The following is a 26,961-nucleotide window of genomic DNA, read 5'->3' as shown; positions in this document are numbered from 1 at the left end:
GTCTTATTTTGAGAGGCGACCTGGGGTACAAACGTGGATTTCCCAGTTGTTGCCGTGGCCACCAGGTCTAAAAGACCGACCCCAAATGTCCCTTTTCAAAGGCAATACTTCCAAATGCCGTTTGGAATCCGCATCACCTGACCATTTTACTGGTAGAATTGGACAAACGCACTTATACTTGATGCCAGTCGGCAAATATTCCGCTGTGCATCATGCATATATAGAAATGCATCTTTTAAATGCTCTATAGGCAATAATATACTATCCTTATCTAGGATATCAATATTTCCAGTCAGGGAATCCGACCATGCCAACCCAGCACTGCACCTCCAGGCTGAGGCGATTGCTGGTCGCAGTATAACACCAGTATGTGTGTGAATACATTTTTGGATACCCTCCTGCTTTCTATCAGCAGGATCCTTAAGGGCGGCCATCTCATGAGAGGGTAGAGCCCTTGTTCTTACAAGCGTGTGAGCGCCTTATCCCCCCTAGGGGGTGTTTCCCAACGCACCCTAACCTCTGGCGGGAAAGGGTATACACCAATACTTTTTAAGAAATTATCAATTGTTATCGGGGGGAAACCCACGCATCATCACACACCTCATTTTATTTCTCAGATTCAGGAAAACTACAGGTAGTTTTTCCCTCACCGAACATAATACCCCTTTTTGGTGGTACTCGTATTATCAGAAATGTATAAAACATTTTCCATTGTCTCAATCATGTAACGTGTGGCCCTACTGGAAATCACGGTTGTCTCTTCACCGTCGACACAGGAGTCAGTATCCGTGTCGGCGTCTGTATCTGCCATCTGAGGTAACGGGCGCTTTAGAGCCCCTGACGGCCTATGAGACGTCTGGACTGGCACAAGCTGAGTAGCCGGCTGTCTCATGTCAACCACTGTTTTTTTATACAGAGCTGACACTGTCACGTAATTCTCAACAGTACATCCACTCAGGTGTCGACCCCCTAGGTGGTGACATCACTGTTACAGACACTCTGCTCCGTCTCCACATCATTTTTCTCCTCATACATGTCGACACAAACGTACCGACACACAGCACACACACAGGGAATGCTCTGATAGAGGACAGGACCCCACTAGCCCTTTGGGGAGACAGAGGGAGAGTATGCCATCACACACCAGAGCGCTATATATATATACAGGGATAACCTTATATAAGTGTTTTTCCCCTTATAGCTGCTGTATGTTTTAATACTGCGCCTAATTAGTGCCCCCCTCTCTTTTTTTAACCCTTTCTGTAGTGTAGTGACTGCAGGGAAGAGCCAGGGAGCTTCCCTCCAACTGAGCTGTGAGGGAAAATGGCGCCAGTGTGCTGAGAAGATAGGCTCCGCCCCCTTTTCGGCGGCCTTATCACCCGTTTTTCTGTATATTCTGGCAGGGGTTAAATGCATCCATATAGCCCAGGAGCTATATGTGATGTATTTTTTGCCATGTAAGGTATTTTTATCATGTTTTATTGCGTCTCAGGGCGCCCCCCCCCAGCGCCCTGCACCCTCAGTGACCGGAGTATGAAGTGTGCTGAGAGCAATGGCGCACAGCTGCAGTGCTGTGCGCTACCTTATTGAAGACAGGAACGTCTTCTGCCGCCGGTTTTTCCGGACCTCTTCGCTCTTCTGGCTCTGTAAGGGGGCCGGCGGCGCGGCTCCGGGACCCATCCAGGCTGGGCCTGTGATCGTCCCTCTGGAGCTAATGTCCAGTAGCCAAGAAGCCCAATCCACTCTGCACTCAGGTGAGTTCGCTTCTTCTCCCCTTAGTCCCTCGATGCAGTGAGCCTGTTGCCAGCAGGTCTCACTGAAAATAACAAACCTAAACTAAAACTTTCACTAAGAAGCTCAGGAGAGCCCCTAGTGTGCACCCTTCTCGTCGGGCACAGAAATCTAACTGGGGCTTGGAGGAGGGTCATAGGGGGAGGAGCCAGTGCACACCAGTTAGTCCTAAAGCTTTCTTTAGATGTGCCCAGTCTCCTGCGGAGCCGCTATTCCCCATGGTCCTTACGGAGTCCCCAGCATCCACTTAGGACGTTAGAGAAAAAGCTGCACACAGCTAGTTCCCAAGAGCAGAAGTCCTCCCCTGCGTCTGCAAAGTCCACCGCATGACGCTGGGGCTTCCTGAGGGGAGGCAGATTTGGTGGGGGCTCGTCTTCGGTTTTTCAGCCACGTCTGGGTTCACTCGCAGGTGGATCCCTGGGCATTAGAGATTGTTTCTCAGGGATACAGGCTGGAATTCGAAGACTTGCCTCCTCGCCGATTTTTCAAATCGGCTCTGCCGGCTTCCCCATCAGAGAGGGAGCTAGTGTTGGCAGCAATCCAAAAATTGTGTATTCAACAGGTGATTGTCACAGTTCCTCATCTCCAGCAAGGAGAGGGATATTACTCAACCCTGTTTGTGGTCCCGAAACCGGACGGTTCGGTCAGACCCATTTTAAACCTGAAATCTCTGAACCTGTACTTGAAGAGGTTCAAGTTCAAAATGGAATCACTCAGGGCGGTCATCGCCAGCCTGGAGGGGGGGGATTGGATGGTGTGCCTGGACATAAAGGATGCTTACCTTCATGTTCCGATATTCCCCCCGCATCAGGCGTTCCTGAGATTTGCAGTGCAGGACTGTCACTACCAATTTCAGACGTTGCCGTTTGGGCTTTCCACGGGCCCGAGAATTTTCACCAAGGTAATGGCGGAAATGATGGTGCTCCTGCGCACGTAGGGGGTCACAATTATCCCATACTTGGACGATCTCCTCATAAAGGCAAGATCTCGGGAGAGGTTGCTGGACAGCGTGTCTCTGTCAATGAAGACGTTGCAGATACACGGCTGGATTCTCAATATACCGAAGTCCCAGCTAGTCCCTACAACGCGTCTGACCTTTTTGGGGCTGATTCTAGACACAGACCAGAAAAAGGTTTTTCTTCCGATCGAAAAGGTTCAGGAACTCATAGCCATGGTCAGGAACCTATTAAAACCAAATAAGGTTTCAGTGCATCAGTGCACGCGGGTCCTGGGGAAGATGGTGGCTTCCTACGAGGCCATCCCTTTCAGCAGGTTCCATGCGAGGACTTTTCAATGGGACCTCTTGGACAAGTGGTCTGGGTCCCATTTACAAATGCATCAAAGGATCACCCTGTCTCCCAGGACCAGGGTATCTCTCCTGTGGTGGCTGAACAGTGCTCACCTACTAGAAGGTCGCAGGTTCGCCATTCAGGACTGGGTCCTGGTGACCACGGACGCAAGCCTCCGAGGCTGGGGAGCAGTGACACTGGGAAGAAATTTCCAAGGTCTCTGGTCAAGCCTAGAGTCTTGTCTCCACATCAACGTCCTGGAGTTGAGGGCCATATACAACGCCCTGCGTCAAGCGAAGGAATGGCTTTGGAGAAAACCGGTTCTGATTCAGTCAGACAATGTCACGGCAGTGGCTCATATAAACCGCCAAGGCGGAACAAGGAGCAGAATGGCCATGGCAGAAGCGACCAGGATTCTACGCTGGGCGGAAGGCCATGTAAGCGCGATATCAGCGGTATTCATCCCGGGGGTGGACAACTGGGAGGCGGACTTCCTCAGCAGGCACGACCTGCATCTGGGAGAGTGGGGACTTCATCAAGAAGTCTTCGCACAGATCACGGATCGTTGGGGACTGCCTCAAATCGACATGATGGCATCCCGTCTCAACAAAAAGCTAAAGCGGTATTGCGCCAGGTCAAGGGACCCTCAGGCGGTAGCGGTAGATGCTCTGGTGACACCTTGGGTGTTCAGATCGGTCTATGTGTTTCCTCCTCTTCCTCTCATACCCAAGGTGTTGAGAATAATACGAAGAAGCAGGGTCAGAACAATACTCATTGTTCTGGATTGGCCACGGAGGACTTGGTATCCGGAGCTGCAAGAGTTGCTCGCAGGGGATCCGTGGCCTCTTCCTCTAAGGCAGGACCTGCTGCGGCAGGGGCCCTGTCTGTTCCAAGACTTACCGCGGCTGCGTTTGACGGCATGGCGGTTGAACGCCGGATCCTAGCGGAAAAAGGGATTCCGGAGGAAGTCATTCCTACCCTGATCAAGGCTAGGAAAGACGTGACGTTAAAACATTATCACCGTATATGGCGTAAATATGTTTCTTGGTGTGAGGCCAGAGCTGCTCCTACGGAGGAGTTCCATTTGGGCCGTCTACTTCACTTCCTTCAAACAGGAGTGACTTTGGGCCTAAAATTAGGGTCCATAAAGGTCCAGATTTCGGCCTTATCCATTTTCTTTCAAAGAGAATTAGCCTCTATTCCTGAAGTACAGACCTTTGTGAAGGGGGTGCTGCATATTCAGCCTCCCTTTGTGCCTCTGGTGGCGCCTTGGGATCTTAACGTGGTGTTGCGTTTCCTCAAGTCACCTTGGTTTGAACCACTCAAAACTGTGGAGTTGAAATACCTCACTTGGAAAGTGGTCATGTTGTTGGCGTTAGCTTCGGCAAGACGTGTTTCAGAATTGGCGGCTTTATCACATAAAAGCCCATACTTGGTGTTTCACGTGGATAGGGCAGAGTTGAGGACTTGCCCTCACTTTCTGCCAAAAGTGGTCTCATCTATTCATGTGAACCAACCTATTGTCATGCCTGTGGCTACACGGGACTTGGAGGATTCCGAGTCCTTGGATGTAGTCAGGGCTTTGAAGATTTATGTGACCAGAACGGCTAGAATCAGGAAGACTGAAGCTTTGTTCGTTCTGTATGCGGCCAACAAGGTTGGCGCACCTGCATCAAAGCAGACAATGCTCGCTGGATCTGTAACACGATTCAGCAGGCGCATTCTACGGCAGGATTGCCGTTACCGAAATCGGTTAAGGCCCACTCCACTAGGAAAGTGGGCTCTTCTTGGGCGGCTGCCCGAGGGGTCTCGGCATTACAGTTGTGCCGAGCAGCTACTTGGTCGGGGACAAACACCTTTGCAAAGTACTATAAGTTTGATACCCTGGCTGAGGAGGACCTCCTGTTTGCTCAATCGGTGCTGCAGAGTCATCCGCACTCTCCCGCCCGTTTGGGAGCTTTGGTATAATCCCCATGGTCCTTACGGAGTCCCAGCATCCTCAAGGACGTTAGAGAAAATAAGATTTTACTTACCGGTAAATCTATTTCTCGTAGTCCGTAGAGCAGGGGTGGGGAACCTTTTTTCTACCGAGGGCCATTTGGATATTTATAAAATCCTTCGGGGGCCATACAAAAATTCTCAACTTAAAAAATTACCCTGCCCCCCAGTAGGTCTGCCCCTTAGAGGTACTGTGTGTGCGCGCCGGAGGCGCGCTCTCCAAAAAATGGGTGTGGCCAGTTAAAATGGGACGTGATACACATATGCCCCCAATAGTGCGGTGCCAGATCCACAATTGCCCCCACAGTGCCAGGTAGGTATACAGATGCCCCCACAGTGCCAGGTATACAAATGCCCCTCACAGTGGCAGGTATACAGATGTCCCCACAGTGCCAGGTATACAGATGTCCCCACAGTGCCAGGTATACAAATGCCCCTCACAGTGCCAGGTATACAGATGCCCCCACAGTGCCAGGTATACAAATGCCCCTCACAGTGCCAGGTATACAGATGCCCCCACAGTGCCAGGTATACAGATGCCCCCACAGTGCCAGGTATACAAATGCCCCTCACAGTGCCAGGTATACAGATGTCCCCACAGTGCCAGGTATACAGATGCCCCCACAGTGCCAGGTATACAGATGTCCCCACAGTGCCAGGTATACAGATGCCCCCACAGTGCCAGGTATACAGATGCCCCCACAGTGCCAGGTATACAGATGCCCCCACAGTGCCAGGTATACAAATGCCCCTCACAGTGCCAGGTATACAGATGCCCCCACAATGCCAGGTATACAGATGCCCCTCATAGTGCCAGGTATACAGATGCCTCCCACAGTGCCTGGTATACAGATGCCCCCCACAGTGCCAGGTATACAGATGCCCCCACAGTGCCAGGTATACAGATGCCCCCACAGTGCCAGGTATACAAATGCCCCTTACAGTGCCAGGTATACAGATGCCCCCACAGTGCCAGGTATACAGATGCCCCCACAGTGCCAGGTATACAGATGTCCCCACAGTGCCAGGTATACAGATGCCCCCACAGTGCCAGGTATACAAATGCCCCTCACAGTGCCAGGTATACAGATGCCCCTACAGTGCCAGGTATACAGATGCCCCTCATAGTGCCAGGTATACAGATGCCCCCCACAGTGCCAGGTATACAGATGCCCCCCACAGTGCCAGGTATACAGATGCCCCCCACAGTGCCAGGTGTACAGATGCCCCCCACAGTGCCAGGTATACAGATGCCCTGCCCTGCCCCCCCCCTCCGTGCTGCTTTCGGCGGGACACGGAGGAGAGTGCGGCTATGTTGGGCGGCGGCGGCATGTAGGACTTGAAACCAGCCGCCGGTTCGAGAGCCAATCAAGCTCGCGGACCGGCAGCCGCGGCTTCTGATTGGCTGCCAGTCTGCGAGCTCTGATTGGCTCCCACCCGACAGCCGTGCTATCCTCCCTGTTCTGACAGCTGAGACACGCTGCCGCCGGACTGAGCGGCAGCGTGTCTCACTGACACAAGCTGGTGGGCCGGACCAAAATGGCTTTGCGGGCCTTATACGGCCCGCGGGCCGGAGGTTCCCCACCCCTGCCGTAGAGGATGCTGGGCACCTGTCCCAAGTGCAGACTTTTTCTGCAAGACTTGTATATAGTTATTGCTTACATAAGGGTTATGTTATAGTTTTTCGGTTGAACCATGGCTATGTTGTTGTTCATACTGTTAACTGGGTAAGTTTATCACAAGTTATATGGTGTGATTGGTGTGGCTGGTATGGATCTCGCCCTTAGATTTACAAAAATCCTTCCTCGTACTGTCCATCTCCTCTGGGCACAGTTTCCCTAACTGAGGTCTGGAGGAGGGGCATAGAGGGAGGAGCCAGTGCACACCCAGAGTCCAAAGCTTTCTTAAAGTGCCCTATCTCCTGCGGAGCCCGTCTATTCCCCATGGTCCTTACGGAGTCCCAGCATCCTCTACGGACTACGAGAAATAGATTTACCGGTAAGTAAAATCTTATTATTTCTCCGAAAGGCTTATAAAAGTCAAAACTGAGGTGCTTAGCCATACTGTATGAGATGTAGAGTGGGAGGAGGCAGCCTACAAACAAGTTTCTTCCTTGAACAGTACCCTCTACACCACATAAGAGAAACTGATTTAACAGTAAGTATCAAAAATCCTACTATTGCATCGCTTCATTATGTGTTCTGAATTTTCCCTTTTATTTCAGCTGGCTGAAGTGAAATGTAAAAACCTTCCAAATTACTGGACATTACATGGATTGTGGTAAACTTTTTTTTTTGTTATGTTAATGTATTTCTTATCTACTGTACTAACCTGTGTGTGTTTTTTTTACATACCTACTGTACTGTATGAAAAATGTACTCTTGTTTACCATAATCCTATGATAATATATGTTCTGCCCATCACATTTCAACAAGAAAAGGATATCCTACCGTTCTTTCGTTCCTTTATATTTAAAAAGCTATAGCCGGGACAGGATATCTGCTAAGAGATTGTCCTACCGAAGAGATTAGCAGTAAAGTCATAGCTATCATTATCACTTCACTACCTTCTGAAACGCTGCACCTATGCAATATGTGATGAACAAACGGGAAGATATCCGAAGATCACTCTCCATTGATAATTCTTCTATAGTCACAAAGAGGCTAACTCGGCCATGCTCTTAAAAGCTTTACGGAGCTTGGTAAATAGGATCAAACCGCATTCTCATTGAAGGAGATATCTCTGATTTTTCTTGTTTCTCTGACGTCCTAGTGGATGCTGGGAACTCCGTAAGGACCATGGGGAATAGCGGCTCCGCAGGAGACTGGGCACATCTAAAGAAAGCTTTAGGACTATCTGGTGTGCACTGGCTCCTCCCCCTATGACCCTCCTCCAAGCCTCAGTTAGATTTTTGTGCCCGACCGAGCAGGGTGCAATCTAGGAGCTCTCCTGAGCTTCTTAGAAAAAGTTAGTTTTAGGTTTTTTATTTTCAGTGAGACCTGCTGGCAACAGGCTCACTGCATCGAGGGACTAAGGGGAGAAGAAGCGAACCTGCCTGCTTGCAGCCAGCTTGGGCTTCTTAGGCTACTGGACACCATTAGCTCCAGAGGGACCGAACACAGGCCCAGCCTCGGAGTCCGGTCCCAGAGCCGCGCCGCCGGCCCCCTTACAGAGCCAGAAGCAAGAAGAGGTCCGGAAAATCGGCGGCAGAAGACATCAGTCTTCACCAAGGTAGCGCACAGCACTGCAGCTGTGCGCCATTGCTCCTCATGCACACCACACACTCCGGTCACTGAGGGTGCAGGGCGCTGGGGGGGGGCGCCCTGAGCAGCAATATAAACACCTTGGCTGGCAAAAATACATCACATATAACCCCCAGGGCTATATGGATGTATATTAACCCCTGCCAGATTCCATAAAAATGCGGGAGAAAAGTCCGCGAAAAAGGGGCGGAGCCTATCTCCTCAGCACACTGGCGCCATTTTTCCCTCACAGCTCCGTTGGAGGGAAGCTCCCTGGCTCTCCTCTGCAGTTAATACACTACAGAAAGGGTTAAAAAGAGAGGGGGGGGCACAATTTAGGCGCAGTATACAACATATATGCAGCTATAAGGGAAAACACTTTTTTATAGGTGCTATCCCTGTGATATATAGCGCCCTGGTGTGTGCTGGCATACTCTCCCTCTGTCTCCCCAAAGGGCTTTGTGGGGTCCTGTCCTCTATCAGAGCATTCCCTGTGTGTGTGCTGTGTGTCGGTACGGCTGTGTCGACAGGTATGTGGAGGATAATGAGGTGGAGGCGGAGCGAATGCCTGTAAATATGTTGTCACCCCCTGCGGGGTCGACACCGGTGTGGTTGAACTTATGGAAGGATTACGTGAAAGTGTCAACTCCTTACATAAAAGGCCGACGACACGGAACAGCCGGCTACTCAGCTTGTGCCTGTTCCAGCGTCTCAAATGTCATGGGGGGCTCTAAAATCGCCCGCTACCTCAGATAACAGACACAGATGTCGACACGGATACTGACTCCAGTGTCGACATCGATGAGACTGGTGTACCCTCCAAATAGCTCCACCAGTTACAGGATTGAGACAATGAAAAATGTATTACACATTTATGATTATACCCCAGGTACCACATAAAAGGGTATTGTGTTTGGTGAGAGAAAACTATTAGTAGTTTTTCCTGCATCTGAGAAATTAAATGAGGTGTGTGAGGAAGAGTGGTCTTCCCCCGGTAAGAAATTGATAATTTCTACAACGGTTATTGGCAGCGTACCCTTTCCCGCCAGAGGATAGGTCACGCGGGGAAACACCCCATAGGGTAGATACAGCGCTTACACGCTTATCAGAAAAGGTGGCACTACCGTCTTCGGGTACGGCCGCCCTGAAGGAACCTGCTGATAGAAAGCAGGAGGTTACCCTATAAGATATGGTCACACACTAGGGCATTATATTGCGACCAGCCATTGCTTCGGCATGGATGGGCAGTGCTCCCGCTGCGTGGTCAGATTCCCTGTCGGAAAATAACTATGGATAGGGACAATATTTTGCTGAAAATAGAGCATATAAAAGACGTGGTCTTATACATGCGTGATGCACAGAGGGATATTTGCCGGCTGGCATCAAAAATAAGCGCTAGGTCCATTGCCGCCAGACGGGGGTTATGGACTTGGCAATGGTCAGGCGATGCCGACTCGAATCGGCACATGGAAGTTGCCCTATAAGGGGGTAAAACTGTTTGGGGATAGTTTTTCAGACCTCGTTTCCACAGCTACTGCTGGGAAATTAATTTTTTTGCCACAGGCTACCCCACAACAAAAGAAAGCACCGTATCATCAAGTACAGTCCTTTCGGCCCCAGAAAAACAAGTGGGCTAGAGGCTCATCCTTTCTGCCGAGAGGCAAAGGTAGAGGAAAAAAGCTGCAACACACAGCTAGTTCCCAAGAGCAGAAGTCCTCCCTGCGTCCGGTAGGTCCACAGCATGGTGCTGGGGCTGCTCAGGCGGACCCGGGTACGGTGGGGGCCCGTCTCAGATATTTCAGCGGACAGTGGGCTCTCTCACATAGATCCCTGGGTCCTTCAAGTATTATCTCAGGGGTACAGGCTGGAGTTCGAGACGTTCTTCCCCCCGCCGTTTCCTAAAATCTGCCTTACCGGCACCTCCCTCTGCCAGGGAGACGGTGTTGGTGGATATTCAACACTATAATCACAACAAGTAATTGTCAAGGTGCCCCTCCTTCAGCAAGGAAGGGGTTACTATTCCACAGTGGTTGTGGTACCGCAACGGTTCGGTGAGACCCATCTTGAAATTAAAATACTTGAACTTTTATATCAGAAGATTCAAGTTCAAGATGGAATCGCTCAGGGCGCTTATTACGAGCCTGGACGAGGGGGATTACAGGGTCTCCCTGGACATCAAGGATGCGTACCTGCATGTCCCCATTCCCCCCCCCTCACCAGGAGTACCTCAGATATGTGGTACAGGACTGTCACTATCAGTTCCAGACGCGGCCGTTGGAGTTGTCCACGGCACCGAAGGTCTTTACCTAGGTAATGGCCGAAGTGATGATACTCCTTCGCAAGAAGGAAGTTTTTATTATCCCGTACTTGGACGATCTCCTGATAAAGGCGAGGTCCAAAGAACAGTTGGTAGTGGGGGTAGCACTCTCTCGGGAAGTACTACAACAGCACGACTGGATTCTCAATATTCCAAAGTCACAGCTGGTCCCGACGACACGTCTTCTGTTCCTGGGAATGTTTCTGAATGCAGACCAGAAAAGAGTGTTTCTTCCAGTGGAAAAAGCCGAGGAGTTGTCATCTCTAGTCAGAGACATCCTAAAACCAGGACAGGTGTCGGTACATCAATGCACACGAGTCCTGGGAAAAATGGTAGCTTCGTACGAAGCATAATTCCATTCGGAAGACTCCACGCAAGGACGTTCCAGTGGGACCTGTGGGACTAATGGTCCGGGTCCCATGTACAGATACAACAGCGGATAACCCTGTCAGCAAGAAACAGGGTGTCGCTGCTGTGGTGGCTGCAGAGGGCTCATCTACTAGTGGGCCGCAGATTCGGAATACAGGACTGGGTCCTGGTGACCACGGATGCCAGCCTTCGGGGCTGGGGTGCAGTCACACAGGGAAGAAATTTCCAAGGAGATTTCGCTTCACATAAATATTCTGCAGCTAAGGGCCATTTACAATGCCCTAAGACAAGCAAGGCCCCTGCTTCAGAACCAGCCGGTACTGATCCAATCAGACGACATCACGGCGGTCGCCCATGTACACAGACAGGGCGGCACAAGAAGCAGGATGGCGATGGCAGAAGCCACAAGGATTCTCCGATGGGCGACCTACACCCAGGAGAATGGGGACTTCATCCAGAAGTTTTCCAAATGCGGGTAAACCGTTGGGAAGGACCACGGGTGGACATGATGGCGTCCCGCCTCAACAAGAAGTTGAAAAGATATTGCGCCAGGTCAAGGGACCCTCAGGCGATCGCTGGGGACGCTCTAGTGACACCGTGGGTGTACCAGTCGGTTTATGTGTCTCCTCCTCTACCTCTCATACCCAAGGTACTGAGAATAATAAGAAGGCGAGGAGTGAAAACCATACTCGGGGTTCCGGATTGGCCATGAAGAGCTTGGTACCCGGAACTTCAAGAGATGCTGGCAGAGGACCCTTGGCCTCTGCCGCTCAGACAAGACCTGCTGCAGCAGGGACCCTGTCTGTTCCAAGACTTACCGCGGCTGCGTTTGACGGCATGGCGGTAGAACACCGGATCCTGAAGGAAAAGGGTATTCCGAAGGAAGTCATCCCTACCCTGATCATAGCCAGGAAGGATGTCACCGCAAGACATTATCGCCGCGTTTGGCGAAAATTTGTTGCTTGGTGGGAGGCCATGAAGGCCCCGACGGAGGAATTTCAACTATGTCGATTCCTGCACTTCCTGCAAGCAGGGGTGACGTTTGGGCCTCAAATTGGTGTCCCTCAAGGTTCAGATTTCGGCTCTGTCGATTTTCTTCCAGAAAGAACTGGCTTCACTGCCTGAAGTTCAGACTTTGGTTAAAGGAGTACTACATATTCAGCCTCCTTTTGTGCCTCCTGTGGCACTTTTTTGGATCTCAACGTGGTGTTGGATTTCCTAATGTCGCATTGGTTGAGCCACTTAAAACCATGGAGCTAAAGTATCTCGCGTGGAAAGTGGTCATGCTGTTGGCCTTGGCCTTGGCCAGGCGTGTGTCAGAATTGGCGGCTTTGTCATGTAAAAGGCCTTATCTGATTTTCTGTATGGATAGGGCAGAGTTGAGGACTCGTCCTCAGTTTCTCCCGAAGGTGGTCTCAGGTTTTCACTTGAACCAACCTATTGTGGTGCCTGCGGCTACTGGGGACTTGGAGGATTCCAAGTTGCTGGACGTAGTCAGAGCCCTGTAAATTTTATTTTTCCAGGACGGCTGGAGTCAGGAAAACTGACTCGCTGTTTATCCTGATGGCACCCAACAAGCTGGGTGCTCCTGCTTCTAAGCAGTTTATTGCGCGCTGGTTTTGTAGCACTATTCAGCTGGCGCATTCTGCGGTAGGATTACCGCAGCCTAAATCAATAAAAGCCCATTCCACAAGGACGGTGGGCTCATCTTGGGCGGCTGCCCGAGGGGTCTCGGCTTTACAACTTTGCCGAGCAGCTACTTGGTCAGGGGCAAACACGTTTGCAAAATTCTACGAATTGATACCCTGGCTGAGGAGGACCTGGAGTTCTCTCATTCGGTGCTGCAGAGTCATCCGCACTCTCCCGCCCGTTTGGGAGCTTTGGTATAATCCCCATGGTCCTTACGGAGTTCCCAGCATCCACTAGGACGTCAGAGAAAATAAGAATTTACTTACCGATAATTCTATTTCTCGTAGTCCGTAGTGGATGCTGGGCGCCCATCCCAAGTGCGGATTGTCTGCAATACTTGTACATAGTTATTGTTAACTAATCGGGTTCTTGTTGTGAGCCATCTATTCAGAGGCTCCTCTGTTATCATGCTGTTAACTGGGTTTCATATCACAAGTTGTACGGTGTGATTGGTGTGGCTGGTATGAGTCTTACCCGGGATTCAAAATCCTTCCTTATTGTGTACGCTCGTCCGGGCACAGTATCCTAACTGAGGCTTGGAGAAGGGTCATAGGGGGAGGAGCCAGTGCACACCAGATAGTCCTAAAGCTTTCTTTAGATGTGCCCAGTCTCCTGCGGAGCCGCTATTCCCCATGGTCCTTACGGAGTTCCCAGCATCCACTACGGACTACGAGAAATAGAATTATCGGTAAGTAAATTCTTATTATTTTTTAGTTAGTATTTTTTGTAGTTTATTGAAATAATCATGTTTTTTCTTACTATGGGGCACATTCTAAGGGGGCAGTTTAACTAGTGGCAATTTGTGGTCACAACGTGTGGCTTGGCACATAACCACGTATTTTACGGTACCCTGACATTCCAGATTTTCCTGCACCCATCTATTGAGTTCAAGGGACAAATCTAGAATGTTGGTTGCTGTGAGGTGCAGGATAAATGGTAGCAACTGGTGTCCATAACTGCTAATTGATTTGCAACTTAATTTTTAAAATTATAATACAGAAACAGTTTGTGGCCTAACCCTTTTTATACACAATAAGGATCATTTATGAAAGTGGCATTTGAGGTGAGTGTACCATCTGATGGGAGTAAGCAAGGGAATTATATTGTACTTCTTAGAGAGTAAGGATTAGGTGCATGTGGTTAAATACTTGTGAAAACAAGCAATGCTAAATCTATGGTCAGAGCACATTTAGTTGGGAGTTTCTTGCTGTGTGGAGGTACTGAACCTTCCTCTTCCTGCACAAGAACTTCATGCTGGAGAATGCTAATTTATCCTATACATTTAAAAAGATTCATTTTGTACCAATCAATTGCATTTTTGTGTAAATTGGTATTTCTAGTGCACTTTGACCAATATAATTATAAATTATACTCTTCAGCCATACAAAGACAACATGCAATATAGACAGTCCATGGGGTGGTCTTCAGTTTGCCGCCTGTCGGGGTCCCGGCGCACAGTATTCCGACGCTGGAATCCCGACAGCAGGCATACCGACACCGTTTCTCCCTCTTGGGGGTCCACGACATTTGCCGTTTTTCGGACTTGTCAGAATACACGTGGATCGGTGGATTAGCCATGGATCCACGTATATATTCAAATTTGCGGGCATTTCCGACAGGTTTTTGGCCCATTTTCTACAATGCTGATTGGACTTTAAAAAAAGTCGGATCGCATTGTCGAAAACAGGCTAAGGGGTATATTCAATTGACGTCGAAAGCTGCTGTCTGTCGAAAAGACGGCAGTTTTCTACTTTTTTTAGCTCGGAAGGAGTTCCAACCTATTCAATATATTCGACAAGTCGAGGAATTCGACTTGTTGAAAAGCATGTGGATCGGCAGAATAGCTGCCGATCCACATGCTTGTGTGTCGAAAACGGGGCCAAAACCGGGTGTGTAAGTGTGTGTAAATAAACTTTTACTTTCAAGGTGTGTGTGTGTGTATTGTCTTTTTTTGGGTATTTCTTTTGTTGTGGAACTACAGGTACCAGAGGGTACCCGTTAATTCCCTGCATGCTGGTACTTGTGGTTCTCCAAGTACCAGCATATGGGGAGGCTTGCTGCGACTTGTAGTACCACAGCAGAAGACTATATTAATTTGAACTCTTTCACTGCTATCAGCCCTCCATCCACAGCCCATGGATGGTGGGGACAGCTCCGGGCTTTATCCCTGGCCCTTGGGTGCCTGAAGGGAGGACCCCATTATTTTAGGGGTCCCCACTCCCCCATGGAACCCCGGCCAGGGGTGACTAGAGGGGGCAGTGATGCTGCGGCCGCAAGGACCTATATAAAAGTGTCCCCGGCTGTGGCATCACTTTCCTGACTAGTGGAGCCCAGTGCTGGTTTCAATAATACGGGGGACCGTATTTTTGGAACCAGGACTGGTCCAAGAGTCCGGTGCTAGTTGTTTAAATACGGTGAACCCCCAATGAATTTTTTCCCTGTATTTTTGCAACCAGGACCAGCTCAAAGAGCCCGGGGCTGGTTATGCTTTTGGGGTGACCTGCACGCCGTTTTTAAATTATTATTTCTCATACGTACTAGAGGATGCTGGGGACTCCAAAAGGACCATGGGGTATAGACGGATCTGCGGGAGCTTGGGCACACTATAAAGACGTAAACTGGGTGTGAACTGGCTTCTCCCTCTATGCCCCTACCCCAGACCTCAGTTAGACTTTGTGCCCAGGAGTGATGGGTCACACACTAGGGGAGCTCTACTGAGTTTCTCTGAAAGACTTTATGTTAGGTTTTTTATTTTCAGGGACATCTGCTGGCTACAGGCTTCCTGCAGCGTGGGAGTGAGGGGAGAGAAGCAGGACCTACTTCTTCTTAGTTTAAAGACTCTGCTTCTCGGCTACTGGGCCCCTTTAGCTCCAGAGGGTTCGATCACTTGGTGCGCCAAGCTGCTTGTTCCCGGAGCCGCGCCGTCAATCCCCTCACAGAAGCCTGAAGAAAGAAGCCGGGTGAGTATTGGAAGAAAAGAAGACTTCAGTGACGGCAGAAGACTTCAGTAATGGAGGTAATAGCAGCGGTAGCGCTGCGCTCCATGCTCCCACACACCAACGTCTCTGGCAGGGTGCAGGGCGCTGGGGGGGAGCGCCCTGGGCAGCATATATAATATGTAGATCGCTGGGGCGGGGGTGGGGGGGGGACATACTTCGGTGCCCGAACACCGGGTATGTTCACCCCACCAGTGTGCCGTGAAAGGGAGGGAGCAGCAGCGGTAGCGCTGCGCTCCCTGCTCCCACACAGACACCTTCGGCCTGCAGGGTGCAGGGCGCTGAGGGGGGAGCGCCCTGGGCAGTATATATATATTTGTATATTATGTAGTTCACTGGCGGGGGGACATACTTCGGTGCCCGCCCCGCCAGTGCGCCACGAACGGGAGGGAGCAGCAGCGCTGCGCTCCCTACTCCCGCACGCCATCGGCCTGGAGGGGGAGCACCCTGGGCAACATTTAGTGAATGATCCCAGGCGGGGGAACATACCTGGACACCGGGTGTCTTCGCCCACCGGGGTACCGCAGCGTGCGCGCTGCGCTCCGTGGCTCCCACACACCATCGGCTGCCGTGGGTGCGGGGCGCAGGGGGGACGCCCTGAGCTGCGTTTTAGACAAACAGGGGATTACTCCCTATATATATAGGTTCCCCAGATCATATATATATATATTTATTTAATTTGAGCGGGCTTAAGCGCGCCGGGAAGGGGCGGAGCTTAACCCTCATACAGGAGTCAGCGCCATTTTCTTCATATCCCCGCCAGGACTTGCTGGATAGTAAGATGGAGGGGGGGCACAGTGTTTTTAAAGCTATATGGGTGTCATATAGCATTATGGTTGATAATGGACGCATAATCACTCTTATATTACATAAATTCGATGTTTCCCTGTTTGTACCCACTATTGGTTGGTCGACATATGTCAGCAGGTGTGAGGGCTTTGTCACAAGCTGCCGTGGGGATAACTGTCGGCTCCGCCGGCGCATGGTGGTACTTGATTCGGGAAATTAAGTATTAGCAAATTGGTGTTTGTGTGCTTAAAACAGAAAACACGATAGGGGAGATACAGTTGTATGGGGATGCCCAGTCGGCATCAACGGTATTTCCTGGTTGGCAGCCTATGGTCAGTCAATGTCGGCGGATTCCTCTGGTAAGTCTAACTTCGTGTGTTAGCCTATTTCACAACGGTTGGTGACGCATTATTTTGTGGGATGTGGTCGTTTTAACCGGTTCGATACCGTCCTTTTTCCTGTTCTGTGTAGTCACTGGAAGGACCTGTGGGTTATTTATAGAATCCAAAGGGGAACATTCGGAGTTACGGTTGTTTCCCCTTACTGTTTTTCTAATAGTTCTTGCTGTTCCACTCTGGAAGGGAAGATAGTACACAACGCCGTACAGAGGTGCGTCAGGATCAGGACATTGTCCGGTGGTCCCTGTATGAAGGTGCAAATCGTTGGTTCTCTCTGACTGTTCTTCGACACAGGGATTGGCTGTTGTTTCCAACGACACTGATGTTGGAGGTGGTTTTCAGAGTAGATAATGACCGGTAAAAGTTCGGTGTTTTTCCATGTAAAAAGGGGTCTGAAGATCTAGGGTTGGATCGGTTTTACTGCGACACTTCATCAAGGTGTTCCGTTACTTAACCGGTTGGCTGCGGCCGGAGAGGCCTTTTTTGGTGAGAGGCTTTATTGCCAGAGTGGTTTTCAAGAGACCAGTTGGAAATGTGGTCTGGGTCTCACCTGCACACGCACATGTATATAATCCTAACGGCCAGGACATCGCTCCTGTGGTGTCTGCTCGGTTCTCTCCTTCTAGGGGGATAAAGGTTCGGGTTCCGGGTGTAGATCCTGGTGTCCGTGCATACAGATCTCCGAGACGGAGGAGCAGTACTTGCAAGGGACGTGTTTCCAGGGGATAAGGTCGAGTTGGAAAGCTTGTCTGCTATAAACTTTCTTGAATTAAGAGTTAGTTTCGACAAACGTAGTCTTCGTGTTCTGCCCGTGTTAGTTCTGCTGGACGACTTGTCAGCAGTGACATAAGTAAACCGCTATGGCGGAACAAGGAGCAAAGCGGCAATGGCAGAAGATGCGCAGTTTTGCCGTTGGGTGGAGAGTCTGGTAAACGCTATACTAGCAGTCTTCGTTCCGGAGGTGAACGACGGAGAAATAGATTTCCTCTGCTGACGCGATTTCCATCCGGGAAAAAATTCGGTCGTCTTTGAGAAGTTTTCACAGACGTGACAAGTCTTTGAGGATTGTCGCAATTGGATATGTTGGCGTCTCGCCTCAATGAGAGGCCTCAGGGATATTGTTCCAGGTCAGGGGACGCTTAAGCTATAGCAGTGGACAACCTCGTGACACTGTGGATTTTAGTCGGTCTAGGTGGCCTCTCCGCTTTCATTTTTGTTTGAAGGTGATAAACGTGGGATGAACAAAGGTTCAGGCGATCCTCTTGGATACGGTCTAGCCAAGGAGGGTTTGCTTTCCAGGTTTTCATGATTTACTCATAGAAGATTCCTGCCTTCTTTCTCTACGTGAGGATCTATGACAACAAGATCAGGGCGTGTTTCAAGACTTACCGCGGCTGCGGCTGACGTCATGGCGGTGGAATGCCATATCCTAAGCCGAAAGGGTGTTCCCAGTGTAGTCCTTTCCTCAATTCTTCAAGCTAAGAAAGAAGTAACGGCTAAGCTTTACCACTGTTGTGGGCGTAACTATGTGTTTTGGGTGTATCCAGGAAGGCTCCTATGGAAGTCTTTCAGCTAGGTCGTTCTTATCCATACTAGATACAAACCGGTGTGGATGCAAGTTTAAACTTTGGGAGTGCGGCCTAATAATTTCTTTACAAAAATTTCTCTCTTGGAAAGTGGTCATGCTCTTGGCTTTGACATCCGCAAGGCGGGTGTCGGAAGTGGTGGTTTTGTCTCACAAGAGCCTTGTTCGATCTTTCCTGTGGATTGAAAGGAATTGAGAACTCGGTTAGTAGTTCTGCCGAGAGTGGTTTCTGGGTTTCGCAGAATTTGGCCTATTTTGATGCCGGCGGTTACTTAGGCATTAGCTGATTCAAATTCTCTCGATGTAGCCAGGGATTTGAATATTTACGTCGCCATTTTGGTTCAGATTGGAGAAACAGGGGCTCTGTTTGTCTGATATGTTCCCAGTATGGTTTGGGTGACTGTGTTATGCAGTCGGTTACACGTTGGATCTGTGATGCTATTTGGCATGTTCGGTCTACGGCTTGATTGCCGTCACCGAAGTCGGTGGAGGCCCATTTTACTGGGAAGATATGCTCCTCCTGGGAGGAGGCCCGAGGAGTCTAGGCGGTTCAACTCTGTTGAGTGGATACTTGGTCGGATTCAAACGCGTTTGCTATGCTCTACAGGTTTGATACCCTGGTTCAGGGGGACCTTTTGTTTGCTAAATCGGTGCTGCAGAGTCGTTCGCACTCTCCCGCCCGTTCTGGAGCTTTGGTATTGACCTCATGGTCCTTTTGGAGTCCCCAGCATCCTCTAGGACGTATGAGAAAATAAGATTTTGGTACCTACCGGTAAATCCTTTTCTCTTAGTCCGTAGAGGATGCTGGGTGCCCGTCCCAGTACGTACTGTGTCTGCAGTTATTGTTTGTGGTTACCCTTTAGTGGTGTTTCTTCTGTGTCAGGCTGTTGCTGACGATGTTCAGGCCATGGCATGAGGTGTCTTATTATTGGTTGTGTTGGCACACAGGTTGTGTTACATATTCTCTCAGCATGTGGCTGTGTCTTTTTCATGCCGTAGGCTGGTTTTCTATTGAATGCCACGTTCTGTGGTATGTTCGTGGTGTGAGCTGGTATGACACTCACCGTGTTTATAAATTCTTTCCTCGAAATGTCCATCTCTCCTGTGCACAGTTTCTAACTGAGGTCTGGGGGAGGGGCATAGAGGGAGGAGCCAGTTCACACTCAGTTTAAGTCTTTATAGTGTGCCCAAGCTCCTGCGGATCTGTCTATACCCCATGGTCCTTTTGGAGTCCCCAGCATCCTCTACGGACTAATAGAAAAGGATTTACCGGTAGGTACCAAAATCCTAATTTTTTTTTTAACACTTTCTTTACTTTTACAGACAGAAGCATGCACGGATCTCACTGATCTGTGCATGCTTCTGACTAAGTAATAAAAACATGACCTGAAAACCGCATTTTTCCTTTACTAAAAATTGCCAATAATAGCATGCCCGGGTTGAATACCGGGTCAGTGGCAGCGTAAACGGGCCCCCGGGTCAATGCAACCCGGGACCCGTTCACTACAACAGGGTGTGGCGGCGCAGAGATGATCTTTTCTCCCAGCGCCGCCCCCGCTGCCAGCTCCGCCCCCCGCTGCTATGGCAACCCAGCCCGGCATATTGCCGAGTCGGGGAAGCCAGCAGCAGCGTCCAATGCCGGATCCCACCCGGAAAGGACACGTTTCCAATTCCCGTGTGGGATCCGGCACTGGCGGTTTGAAAGGGGTATTAAATAGTGCATCATATTCCATTGCGCTTTACAATTGTAAACAACAGTGAAAAAACAATTGGGTAGTAATAGACAGACTTAGTTAGGACTTGGGAAGGCCCTGCTTGCAAGCCTAAAATCTATATGGAAATAGGCATTGATACACAGCTTCTGCTGTGTATTGCTGTTAGGTTGGACATTAATCACATATACAATAATTTGTTGTATTACAGTAAAACACCCTAGGAAGACTGTAATTGCATGAGTTGCCTCCTTGGTCACAGATGATAATGATTCAGTGGGTTGTCCCGTTCATAGGGCTTGATTCAAAAATTGATGTGCACTGCATCTTTGTACATAACAGCTGTGCTAAAGAATGCTAATGCCAGGTGTCTTGTGTAAATACAAGCCTCCTAAAGGCTTCTGTGATCTGCTACATCCAAAGATGCAGCGTTGGATCACTCTGTGTGAGTAATCAGAATGGCCGGTGCTTACATGCAGCCGGGGCTAGTGAAGCTGCATCCAAGGACACAGCCAATGGCCTCAGCACGTACAGAAAACTGTGGCGACACCCCCCCATTTTCTGGAACCGAATTCTTTGGCCAATCCTGTGTTTTCTGATATTAATCATGAGAGTTATGTAGTAGGTGTAACAAGAGGAAACTTTCCTAGCAGGGTTGGAGAATGTAGTGGTACTGGGTCTAGCTTGGCTGAGACTGTAGGAATACGAAGTCTAGCAGAGATGGAGACTGTAGTGGTGCAGGTCTAGCAGGGCTGGAGACTGTAGTGGTGTGGGGTCTACTGGGACTGGAGCCAAGGAGCACAGGGTCTAGCACGACTAGAGCCTAGTGACGTGGGATCTAACAGAGCTGGATCCTAGTGGGGTGGGGTCTAGCAGGGCTGGAGACTGTAGTGGTGTGGGGTCTAGCAGGGCTGGAGACTGTAGTGGTGTGGGGTCCAGCGGGACTGGAGCCAAGGAGCACAGGGTCTAGCACGACTAGAGCCTAGTGACGTGGGATCTAACAGCTGGATCCTAGTGGGGTGGGGTCTAGCAGGGCTGGAGACTGTAGTGGTGTGGGGTCTAGCAGGGCTGGAGACTGTAGTGGTGTGGGGTCCAGCGGGACTGGAGCCAAGGAGCACAGGGTCTAGCACGACTAGAGCCTAGTGACGTGGGATCTAACAGAGCTGCAATCTAGTGGGGTGGGGTCTAGCAGGGTTGGAGACTGTAGTGGGAAGGGGTCTAGCGGGACTGGAGACTGTAATGGCGAGGGGTCTAGTAGGGCTGTCGACTGTAGTGATGTGGGGCCTAGCAGGGCTGGAGTCTGGATTTGAGACTCAGAGCACACTATTGAAAAATCCTACACTTGCTAAAGACAAGAAATATAAAGGCTATATACGGGATGCATACAATATATTGTTTTATGTTTTATAAATTATTTATATTTTTTTCAATAAAACTGGTTGCAGAGCAGTAATAATAAATAATCAATGCATACAAGTCTGTAATTTATATTTGTAACCATGTATGATTTACAGGAGACCAGATTAAAAAAGGTTTACTACCTATAGCAAGAACTAAATACATAAATCTAGAAACATAAAACATCAAATAGAACATATAAAACTAACTGCACATAAAGTAACAGTATTGGAGAGGGTTGCCTATACAGGTTGAGTATCCCATATCCAAATATTCCGAAATACGGAATATTCCGAAATACGGACTTTTTTGAGTGGGAGTGAGATAGTGAAACCTTTGTTTTTTGATGGCTCAATGTACACAAACTTTGTTTAATACACAAAGTTATTAAAAATATTGTATTAAATGACCTTCAGGCTGTGTGTTTAAGGTGTATATGAAACATAAATTAATTGTGTGAATGTACACACACTTTGTTTAATGCACAAAGTTATAAAAAATATTGGCTAAAATTACCTTCAGGCTGTGTGTGTATAAGGTGTATATGTAACATAAATGCATTCTGTGCTTAGATATAGGTCCCATCGCCATGATATCTCATTATGGTATGCAATTATTCCAAAATACGGAAAAATCCCATATCCAAAATACTGCTGGTCCCAAGCATTTTGGATAAGGGATACTCAACCTGTATTAGGACAAACCTATGAAGATGTCCTTAAGGAACTGATCATCCCAGTTGTGTGTAATGCGGTGTCTCATAGTATTATGCGGTTTAGTTGACACAGTAGGTATCTGTGGCATATATGGGTGAGTGTGATGATGATGAAGAAACCAGTCCAATACACCATGCATACATCTGGGTATCGCATACATGTACCAGCACACAGTCATTGTTTAATTACTGGCTCGGTGTGTGTGGTTAAGTACTTGCACCCCATTCTGTTATTTATTCTGTTCTATTTGTAGACAGGGTAGGACTGGCCCCTAGGGACACATGGAAAACCCCCGGTAGGCCCCACTGCCAGTGTCCACCACCTCCTTTAGGGATCAGATTCCAAACTGTGCACTTGAATTATACATTATACATATGTTACATTATACTGCACATGACTTTGTTTTATTTTCTAAATGCATTGATGTTACTAATCTTGTACATTATCTTGATGCACTAGCAGTATTTACTGTACATACTATATATTTACAAAGAGGACAACACATGCACACTGTAATGGTTAGCCAAGCCTCGATGGTGGCTGGCCACATCCCTAAATATGGGCCCTTATCACTGCGTTCCCTGGTGGGCCCTTCATACCCCAGTCCGACACTGTTTGTAGATGTATGATTTATTGCCCCTACTTCCCCCCTCCTTCTCCTCACACTACACGTCTCTCTTTTTTTCTTCCTTCACATTTCCTTTTCTTCCTCTTTTTCCCATGTACCTAATAATTTGTGTATTTTTATTTGATTGTACATACAGTAGTTACACTTTAGAACTCTAGTATGTTCTATTATAGTATAGCCTGTCTCACCATATCTTCCTCTATTCTGAGTGTGTGACCCTACCATGTTAATTGCATTCCATTTCCAATGATCTATTATCTGTGCAAGCATGAAGTTTTCAATTTTTATTTTTTTAGGCCCGATAAGTCACAAATGTGCAACAATTCCTGGCCTTTTGATTGCTCTGAAATACAGGTATGCTGTGTGCTCTAGAATAAATTCACTTTCTCTGTACCAATTTAACATATTTGGGGAAATGAACAGTATTTTTTGGTTTGGGTTAATATTGTTATGGTGATGTAAGATACAGTTTGTAAAGTATTAATGTAACTGAAAGCATATATAAAGTATTTTAGGGTGAGATTCTGGTATGCTAGGGGGTGCAGAGTGCAAAGAAAATAATAAAGGAGGAAGGACTTAATGGCCCTCATTCCGAGTTGGTCGCTCGCAAGGCGATTTTAGCAGAGTTGCTCACGCTAAGCCGCCGCCTACTGGGAGTGAATCTTAGCATCTTAAAATTGCGAACGATGTATTCGCAATATTGCCATTACACACCTCGTAGCAGTTTCAGAGTAGCTCCAGACTTACTCGCCATCTGCGATCAGTTCAGTGCTTGTCGTTCCTGGTTTGACGTCACAAACACACCCAGCGTTCGCCCAGACACTCCCCCGTTTCTCCGGCCACTCCTGCGTTTTTTCAGGAAACGGTAGCGTTTTTTCCCACACGCCCATAAAACGGCCTGTTTCCGCCCAGTAACACCCATTTCCTGTCAATCACATTACGATCGCCAGACCGATGAAAAAAGCCGTGAGTAAAATTCCTAAGTACATAGCAAATTTACTTGGCGCAGTCGCAGTGCGAACATTGCGCATGCGCATTAAGCGGAAAATCGCTGCGATGCGAAGATTTTTACCGAGCGATCAACTCGGAATGAGGGCCAATGTACAGGAAAAGCTTGATGTGAATTTGTGTGAGACTGATTGGCCAGCATAATGGGAATAATAGAGAGTAGATTCAAATATTCCTTTGAGAAGAAATATACTCAGAGCACAGTTGTTTTGTATGTTCTGGGTCCTCTTCACAGTAATTAAAAGTTTTGTCTTTTCAGTCTACAGACACAAATGTAATCATGCATTCATATCCCCATGTATGTTTCATACTTCCATTCCATTCCATTCTTGTCTGTACTTGTGCTGTCCTTACAGCGTGTTTACATTTTTGTCTAAACTAGAGCACTAAAACATGTATTTTTCGATTTGTTTGTCTGAGCATTAACAAAAGCCACATTATCTATTTCTCATACGCCCTAGAGTATGCTGGGGTCACTTCAAGAGCCATGGGGTATAGATGGGATCCGCAGGAGACATGGGCACTTTAAGACTTTCAAAGGGTTGTGAACTGGCTCCTCCCTCTATGCCCCTCCTCCAGACTCCAGTTTAGAATATGTGCCCAGGCAGACTGGATGCACACTGAGGAGCTCTACTGAGTTTCTCGGAAAAGACTTTATGTTAGGTTTTTTATGTTCAGGGAGAACTGCTGGCAACAGACTCCCTGCTTCGTGGGACTTAGGGGAGAGAAGTCAGACCTACTTCTGTGAGTTTAAAGACCCTGCTTCTTTGGCTACAATACACCATTAGCTCCTGAGGGTCTGAACGCTAGGCACGCCTAGATCGTTCCCAGAGCCCACCGTCACCCCCCTTACAGAGCCAGAAGTCAGAAGACAGGTGAGTAGAAGAAGATCAGAAGACTTCAGTGACGGCTTTGAGGTCCCGCACAGCAATTGCACGCTGCGCGCCATGCTCCCACTACACAGCGGCACTACAGGGTGCAGGGCGCGGTGGGGGGCCGCCCTAGGGCAGCTTTTTAGCCTCAATAACTACCTGGCAAGAGCGGACTAAGTGCCAGGGCACTGTCCGGACCCCCGCCAGTATAATGGTTTTTTTTAAAAGAGCGGGTCTGAAGCGCGCCATTACGGGGGCGGAGCTTAGCCCTCACAGCACACAGCCCGGCGCCATTTTCTCTACACAAGGCTGCAGAGATGCTGGTCCTTCCTCACACTGCTGTACAAGTAACAGGGTGCAAAACGGGGGGGCACAGTTATTTTGGTGCATTATATGTAACTTATAAAAGCACTGCAGGTCTGAGACATTTACTGTGGTGTTTTCAAACCGGGATTGGGCGCTGGGGTGTGAGCTGGCAATATCTCCCTCTGTGTCTCTCTGACAGGCTTTACTGTGGGTCTGTGCCCTATAGGCCCAGTGTGGTGAGTGCACGTGTGTCGGCATGTCTGAGGCGGAGTGCTCTTCCCAGGAGGAGACTATGTTAGGGACACAAACGGCTGCGGGAGTGACCCTGTCGGCACCGCCGACACCTGATTGGGTGAATGTGTTGAGTGCTCTGAATGCTAATGTGGCTCTGATAAATAAGAGATTGGATAAATCTGAGTCTCAGAACCAGGCATGGAAGAAATCCGTAGAGGATGTGTTGTTTCAAGTCCAGACCCCCTCGGGGTCACAAAAACGTTAATTTGTCCAGTTGGCTGACACGGATACCGACACAGACACTGACTCAAGTGTCGACTATAGTGATGCCAGATTAGATCCAAAACTGGCAAAGAGCATTCAGTACATGATTGTGGTAATTAAAGACGTATTACATATCACTGAGGACCCTGCTGTTCCTGATACTAGGGTCTGTATATTATAAGGGAAAGAAACCTGAGGTAACGTTTCCTCCCTCTCATGAGCTGAACACGCTTTGCGAAAAGGTTTGGGAAAATCCTGACAAAAGGTTTCAGATTCCCAAAAGGATTCCAGTGGCGTATCCTTTTCCCTCTGGGGATAGGGAAAAATGTGAGTCACCCCCCATTGTGGACAAAGCTCTATCTCGGCTGTCCAAAAAGGTGGCTCTTCCGTCCCCTGACACCGCAGCCCTAAAGGATCCTGCGGATCGTAGGCAGGAAAATACATTGAAAATCCATTTGTCACCACGGGTACGCTACTCAGACCAGCCATTGCATCTGCCTGGGTGAGTAGCGCTATCGAAAAATGGGCAGATAACTTGTCATATGAAATAGATTACCCTGAATAGTGATAGTGTTCTTTTGACACTAGGTTATATCAGGGATGCTGCAGTCTACCTAAAGGAAGCTGCGAGGGATATTGGCCTCTTGGGATCAAGGGCCACTGCCATGGCAGTCTCAGCTAGGAGAACATTGTGGATTCATCAATGGAATGCTGATGCTGACTCTAAGAAAGCTATAGAGACTCTACCGTATAAAGGTGGTGTATTGTTTGGTGATGGCCTCGCTGAGTTGGTATCTACGGCTACCGCGGGTAAGTCATAATTTTTACCTTATGTGCCTGCACCACAAAAGAAAGCACACCACTATCAGATGCAGTCCTTTCGGCCCAATAAATACAGAAAAGGCCGAGGGTCTTCCTTCCTTGCTACTAGAGGAAAGGGAAAAGGTAAACGATCACCGGCCGGGGCCGGTTCCCAGGAGCAGAAGTCCTCCCGGGCTTCTGCCAAATCCACCGCATGACGCTGGGGCTCCTCTGCGGGAGTCCGCACCGGTGGGGGCACGTCTCAGGTTCTTCAGTCAGTTCTGGGCTCGTTTGGCCCTGGACCCATGGGTTTTAGAAATAGTATCCATGGGGTTCAAACTGGAGTTTCAAGACGTTCCCCCTCGCCGATTTTTCAAATCGGCCTTACCAGTTTCTCTTCCGGACAGGGAGGTGGCATGCGCCACAATACAAAAATTGTGTCAAAATCAAGTCATTGTCAGGGTTACCCCGTCGCAAAAGGGAGAAGGCTTTTATTCGAGCCTGTTCGTGGTCCCGAAGCCAGACGGCTCAGTCAGACCAATCCTGAACCTCAAATCCC

General features: G+C 48.9%; 1 protein-coding gene across 3 annotated transcripts in view; it reads left to right on the top strand.

The window, feature by feature from the left end:
- Positions 1-26,961, top strand: part of RNASET2 (ribonuclease T2) — a 206,181-nt gene that overhangs the window by 80,736 nt on the left and 98,484 nt on the right. For all 3 annotated transcript variants that reach the window (XM_063917598.1, XM_063917596.1, XM_063917597.1), the window contains 2 exons: positions 7,303-7,358; positions 23,214-23,271. In XM_063917598.1, the coding sequence (XP_063773668.1) occupies positions 7,303-7,358; positions 23,214-23,271 (114 nt within the window). The remainder of the gene's footprint in view (positions 1-7,302; positions 7,359-23,213; positions 23,272-26,961) is intronic.

The sequence above is a fragment of the Pseudophryne corroboree genome, chromosome 4 (genome assembly GCF_028390025.1).
Source record: "Pseudophryne corroboree isolate aPseCor3 chromosome 4, aPseCor3.hap2, whole genome shotgun sequence".
In the NCBI taxonomy this organism is placed as follows: domain Eukaryota; kingdom Metazoa; phylum Chordata; class Amphibia; order Anura; family Myobatrachidae; genus Pseudophryne; species Pseudophryne corroboree.
This window is presented reverse-complemented; position numbering and strand designations above follow the sequence as displayed.